General features: G+C 40.7%; 1 protein-coding gene across 1 annotated transcript in view; it reads right to left on the reverse strand.

Annotated features, from left to right (window-relative positions):
- The window catches only part of tmem94 (transmembrane protein 94), a 115,549-nt gene that overhangs the window by 19,849 nt on the left and 88,475 nt on the right, over positions 1–7,225 (reverse strand). The window contains 2 exon segments of the mRNA XM_020608888.1: positions 2,515–2,592; positions 2,699–2,888. Of these exon segments, the coding sequence (XP_020464544.1) occupies positions 2,515–2,592; positions 2,699–2,888 (268 nt within the window).

Genomic DNA, 7,225 nt, shown 5'->3' on the forward strand with positions numbered 1-7,225 from the left:
TTTTGTCCACTTTTTTTTTTTTTTTTTTTAAACCAAAGTCACTCCACCCGTTTACCAAGAAATTTTAGAGCACTTCATACTTCCTTCTACTGACCAGATTTTTGGAGATGCTGATTTCATTTTACAGCAGGATTTGGCACCTGCCCACACTGCCAAAAGCACCAAAAGTCAGTTAAAAGACCATGGTGTCGGTGTGCCTCACTGGCCAGCAAACTCACCAGACCTGAACCCCATAGAGAATCTATGGGGTATTGTCAAGAGGAAAATGAGAGACCAAAAAAATGCAGATGAGCTGAAGGCCACTGTCAAAGAAACCAGGGCTTCCATACCACCTCAGCAATGCCACAGACTGATCACCTCCATGCCACGCTGAATTGAGGTAGTAATTAAAGCATTAAATGTGGGCCAAAATCATCACAATTAAAAGACCCAGCGGCTTAAACTACTTCAGTCTATGTGTACTGAATTTATATAACACACGAGTTTCACTATTTGAGTTGAATTACTGAAATAAATGGACTTTTCCATGATATTCTAATTTATTGAGATGCACCTGTAGTCATTTTTTTCTTCACATATGTCTTCAAATCAATAACTTTGCTTTGCTCTCAGCTACACCATAATTGGACCTAACTTCTCATTGTCAGTGACTGATGTGGCGAGAGTGAATCTGATATGGAGCAGGTTCAGTCATGGTTAGTGGTCCTACAGTGCCTTGCGAAAGTATTCGGCCCCCTTGAACTTTGTGACCTTTTACCACATTTCAGGCTTCAAACATAAAGATATAAAACTGTAATTTTTTGTGAAGAATCAACAACAAGTGGGACACAATCATGAAGTGGAATGAAATTTATTGGATATTTCAAACTTTTTTAACAAATAAAAAACTGAAAAATTGGGCGTGCAAAATTATTCAGCCCCCTTAAGTTAATACTTTGTAGCGCCACCTTTTGCTGCGATTACAGCTGTAAGTCGCTTGGGGTATGTCTATCAGTTTTGCACATCGAGAGACTGAAATTTTTGCCCATTCCTCCTTGCAAAACAGCTTGAGCTCAGTGAGGTTGGATGGAGAGCGTTTGTGAACAGCAGTTTTCAGTTCTTTCCACAGATTCTCGATTGGATTCAGGTCTGGACTTTGACTTGGCCATTCTAACACCTGGATATGTTTATTTGTGAACCATTCCATTGTAGATTTTGCTTTATGTTTTGGATCATTGTCTTGTTGGAAGACAAATCTCCGTCCCAGTCTCAGGTCTTTTGCAGACTCCATCAGGTTTCCTTCCAGAATGGTCCTGTATTTGGCTCCATCCATCTTCCCATCAATTTTAACCATCTTCCCTGTCCCTGCTGAAGAAAAGCAGGCCCAAACCATGATGCTGCCACCACCATGTTTGACAGTGGGGATGGTGTGTTCAGGGTGATGAGCTGTGTTGCTTTTACGCCAAACATAACGTTTTGCATTGTTGCCAAAAAGTTTGATTTTGGTTTCATCTGACCAGAGCACCTTCTTCCACATGTTTGGTGTGTCTCCCAGGTGGCTTGTGGCAAACTTTAAACGACACTTTTTATGGCTATCTTTAAGAAATGGCTTTCTTCTTGCCACTCTTCCATAAAGGCCAGATTTGTGCAGTATACGACTGATTGTTGTCCTATGGACAGAGTCTCCCACCTCCGCTGTAGATCTCTGCAGTTCATCCAGAGTGATCATGGGCCTCTTGGCTGCATCTCTGATCAGTCTTCTCCTTGTATGAGCTGAAAGTTTAGAGGGACGGCCAGGTCTTGGTAGATTTGCAGTGGTCTGATACTCCTTTCATTTCAATATTATCGCTTGCACAGTGCTCCTTGGGATGTTTAGCTTGGGAAATCTTTTTGTATCCAAATCCGGCTTTAAACTTCTCCACAACAGTATCTTGGACCTGCCTGGTGTGTTCCTTGTTCTTCATGATGCTCTCTGCGCTTTAAACGGAGCTCTGAGACTATCACAGTGCAGGTGCATTTATATGGAGACTTGATTCCACACAGGTGGATTCTATTTATCATCATTAGTCATTTAGGTCAACATTGGATCATTCAGAGATCCTCACTGAACTTCTGGAGAGAGTTTGCTGCACTGAAAGTAAAGGGGCTGAATAATTTTGCACGCCCAATTTTTCAGTTTTTTATTTGTTAAAAAAGTTTGACATATCCAATAAATTTCATTCCACTTCATGATTGTGTCCCACTTGTTGTTGATTCTTCACAAAAAATTACAGTTTTATATCTTTATGTTTGAAGCCTGAAATGTGGCAAAAGGTCGCAAAGTTCAAGGGGGCCGAATACTTTTGCAAGGCACTGTATTTGGTCAGAACACAATTTTTGCTTCAATTCTCCAAAAGATTTATTATTTCAATTTGTGACTGTATACCACATTTATTAAGGATACAATGACATACATGGAGAAATGAGAGAGGTGCATTTCTCCTAGTGCAGCATAAACATTCAAATGTTCTATGTTTGTGAAGTCTCCTCTCTCACCTGGAGGATGACCAAACTGAGCTGGCACTGCAGTAGGAAGAGGAAGCACTTGCGGATGCCATAGGTTGTGTGTCGTGCCTGGAGCAGATTCACCCAAGGCAAATAAATTATCATATGTAATCTCTCTCTCTCTCTCTCTCTCTCTCTCTCTGACTTAGTGTGTGAAGGCATCTGTGTGTCTAACCTGCTCTATGAGCTTGACCATGCTGACGCTCTCTCCTTGGTGGAAGGTGACAGAACAACCCAGACTGTTGAGCTGTCCGGAAAGCCTCAGTGGAGACAAACCTTCAGCATCTCCATTAAATCCTCCTCCAGTGGCATAGCCAAATGTCTCCCACGAACACTGAGATGGGTACAAAGGGTCCAGAGCGATGCTGTGAAGGAAGGATGAAAAATTATGTGGGCCAATCAGGATTATACTCAAAATGTGAGGTGGTTTGTTTGATTACATAACTACGATACAATCAATCAATACTATATTGTTTGGCAATAGGGCCGTCCCCTGAAAGTAGTCTAGTCAGGTCATTAGTCAAGAGACCCATCAGTTGACTGAGACTATTCTAGTCAAACCTTTTTCCATTTTATTTTTGTCAGCCAGTGTGCATTATATAAAGGAAGACTGCCCGAATCCTGTGGGTTTGTTGTTGTCTTCCCCTTATTTTGGTGTGCCAAGCAGCAATTTGCTCAGTGCGTCCCCCTGTTGTTTGGGTGAAGACCCACTTCAATGGTGACGCTGTCCAATGCATGCTGGTTCACAAAAGGGTTCTCTACCTATGCTCAGAAATATTGTCAGTCATGTATGATTTGTGCAACTAACAATCCAGGTAAAACAACACCACTCACACAACAAGCAGCACAACCTACAGTATTGCTCACAATAATAGCAGTACAATGTGACTAACCAGAATAATCCAGGTTTTTAGTATATTTTTTATTGCTACATGGCAAACAAGTTACCAGTAGGTGCAGTAGATTCTCAGAAAGCAAACAAGACCCAGCATTCATGATATGCACGCTCTTAAGGCTGTGCAATTGGGCAATTAGTTGAAAGGGGTGTGTTAAAAAAATAGCAGTGTGGCATTCAATCAGTGAGGTCATCAATTTTGTGAAATAACAGGTGTGAATCAGGTGGCCCCTATTTAAGGATGAAGCCAGCACTTGTTGAACATGCATTTGAAAGCCTGAGGAAAATGGGTCGTTCAAGACATTGTTCAGAAGAACAGCGTACTTTGATTAAAAAGTTGATTGGAGAGGGGAAAACCTATAAAGAGGTGCAAAAAATTATAGGCTGTTCAGCTAAAATGATCTCCAATGCCTTAAAATGGAGAGCAAAACCAGAGAGACGTGGAAGAAAACGGAAGACAACCATCAAAATGGATCGAAGAATAACCAGAATGGCAAAGGCCCAGCCAATGATCAGCTCCAGGATGATCAAAGACAGTCTGGAGTTACCTGTAAGTACTGTGACAGTTAGAAGACGTCTGTGTGAAGCTAATCTATTTTCAAGAATCCCCCGCAAAGTCCCTCTGTTAAAAAAAAGGCACGTGCAGAAGAGGTTACAATTTGCCAAAGAACACATCAACTGGCCTAAAGAGAAATGGAGGAACATTTTGTGGACTGATGAGAGTAAAATTGTTCTTTTTGGGTCCAAGGGCCACAGACAGTTTGTGAGATGACCCCCAAACTCTGAATTCAAGCCACAGTACACAGTGAAGACAGTGAAGCATGGTGGTGCAAGCATCATGATATGGGCATGTTTCTCCTACTATGGTGTTGGGCCTATTTATCGCATACCAGGGATCATGGATCAGTTTGCATATGTCAAAATACTTGAAGAGGTCATGTTGCCTTATGCTGAAGAGGACATGCCCTTGAAATGGTTGTTTCAACAAGACAATGACCCCAAACACACTAGTAAACGAGCAAAGTCTTGGTTCCAAACCAACAAAATTAATGTTATGGAGTGGCCAGCCCAATCCCCGGACCTTAATCCAATCGAGAACTTGTGGGGTGATATCAAAAATGCTGTTTCTGAAGCAAAACCAAGAAATGTAAATGAATTGTGGAATGTTGTTAAAGAATCATGGAGTGTAATAACAGCTGAAAGGTGCCACAAGTTGGTTGACTCCATGCCACACAGATGTGAAGCAGTTATAACAAACTGTGGTCATACAACTAAATATTAGTTTAGTGATTCACAGGATTGCTAAATCCTAGAAACAAAAACGTTTGTACAACATAGTTTTGTGTTTGTACAGTCAACGGCAGACACTGCTATTTTTTTGAACACACCCCTTTCAACTAATTGCCCAATTGCACAGCCTTAAGAGCGTGCATATCATGAATGCTGGGTCTTGTTTGCTTTCTGAGAATCTACTGCACCTACTGGTAACTTGTTTGCCATGTAGCAATAAAAAATATACTAAAAACCTGGATTATTCTGGTTAGTCACATTGTACTGCTATTATTTTGAACAATACTGTATATAAGGTCCGATGGAACTATTTAGGAAACCGCTGCCCAGAACGAGGGGAAAAGACAACAAAATCCACTAGGGCAAGATACATAAAGGTGAGATTTGTACTTTATTGAAAGTGTTTTCAAACACTGAGGAAAACTTTTACAAGAGAGAAGCCTAATTGTCACACCGGTGTGGCAGGTTTTGCATATGTGTGTCCAGGTTATTTACCCATCTCCGTTAAAGTGTATCGCACAGCCATTTACTGACTGTGTCTGACATGCATCCATCTAAACGGCACAAAGAAACTAAAAAAAGTGCGGGGAAAACATTTCAATGAGCAATTATAAACAGCCCATATATCCTTTAGTTGTGTAAGCTGGCACACAAACATAACATGTGCGGTTAACTGATGGGAAAAGCTTAAACACGTCGGTAAAACTATGCTACAACCATGTCTCAGAAGAACAAATTTCCTATAAGAGCAAAGTTTAATACAAGTGTGCTGCCTGTGTCATTATTAAGACAAATCCATATGGCAGCCTGACATTATATATTGTCAATAAATAGGTTTAAATAGGTTGCAATTTAGATCTTGCATCATATGCTGTCTTTTATTGATTTTTAAATGCTCAGAAATATGTTTGTCACTGTTTTGCATTTGAATAGTGATATTAAAGCACCAAGATGACAGTGTAGGGCTGAGCTAAAAAGGAAAGAATGTAAAGGAGAGAGAGGGAAAAAAAAAAAAAAGTTGCAGGGGGGCTGACCAGGAGCGGAGTTGTTTGTGAAGACCCTGGGCGAGAAGTGACCAGACTACCTGACTTCCTCTGCAGAGTGACAAACGACAAAGACTAACAAGGTGATCCTGTTTCCTATCCACAATCACATTTCAATAATATTGTTCAATAAATGATTCTTGGCACTGCAGTAATTTTCCCTGTGCATTGATTTTACCCAGTACACAAGTGAAATATAAAGTAGATGAGCAATAGCACAAATCTAAATAGGCAGTAAAATCACAAATCTAAGGCACTTTAAAGCAGCAAATAAAAATATAACAAGAACACAATATAATGCAGAGAGATTATATACTACGTGGGAGCCGTGGAGTGTAAATACTCAGCAGTGAGTGTGCAATTGTGCATGTGCAAAATAAGTACCGTACTTTCCAGACTATAAGCCGCTACTTTTGTCGTTTCATGCCCACACCCTCATCATGGACAACACACGATGAAATGCATATGATGCAGCTTTCAAGTTACAGGTGATCGATCTGGCTGTCGAAATATCTCATGTTACAACGTGGACACCTGCGGTTATGTACAAAATGTTTTTTCGTCTTACATTTATAGTGGGTGCAGCTTATAGTCCAGAAATTATGGTATGTAAACAGTACAGATGGAATTACATGAGTTAGATCCTGAGTCAGCTGTTTAGGAGTCTGATGGCAGTCGGAAAGAAAGAGTGAGCCTCCGACCAGAGGGTAGGGGTATAAACAGTCTGTGCTGGGGGTGGGTGGGGTCCTTGAGGATGGAGGCAGCTTTCCTAGGTAGGTAGGTAGGTAGGTAGGTACTTTATTGATCCCACAGTGGGGAAATTTCTGTGTTACAGCAGCAATAGAGAACAACCAACATAACACCATAAGAACAAACACCACCATAAGAACAGACACTTAAGAACAGAACTTCATAGAAACACAGGAAAAAACACAACGAGGACACAGCTGCTGTAACTTGCTGCCACTCCGCGCGCCACATGCGTACGTCAGTAGTAGTAACAAAGAACACTTAGTCTTAAAATAAAAAGTTACATAAAGGCAACAAAGCATTAGAACCGATACACACAAGGACTATAAAAGTAGCGTCATCAGAACGTTACATTTTACACAGCACAAATAAGCAAATCAAAGGCACCTAAAAACAGGGCAAAGCAGCACTGGAGAGAATCAGGAACAGCAGTAGAGGCTAAACAACCAGGAAATCAAGAACAATCAAATATTACTCACATAATTGATCCCACATTGGGAGAAAGAAACCTGTGTTTCAGCCATAAGGATCTCTGAGCAACTACTCAAAAATACCTAAAGCAGGGCAATGTACAGTATTTGAAAGAGATCAGGAACAAGATATTACATGAGCCTATTTACAATGCATTTCACCCCCAGGAGCTGAAATATTGCACCACAGTAGATTATTGCATGAAATATTGCACCACAGTGGATTATTACATAGTCCCTCATAATTTCACCTA

The sequence above is a fragment of the Monopterus albus genome, unplaced genomic scaffold (genome assembly GCF_001952655.1).
Source record: "Monopterus albus unplaced genomic scaffold, M_albus_1.0 scaffold96.1, whole genome shotgun sequence".
Classification (NCBI taxonomy): domain Eukaryota; kingdom Metazoa; phylum Chordata; class Actinopteri; order Synbranchiformes; family Synbranchidae; genus Monopterus; species Monopterus albus.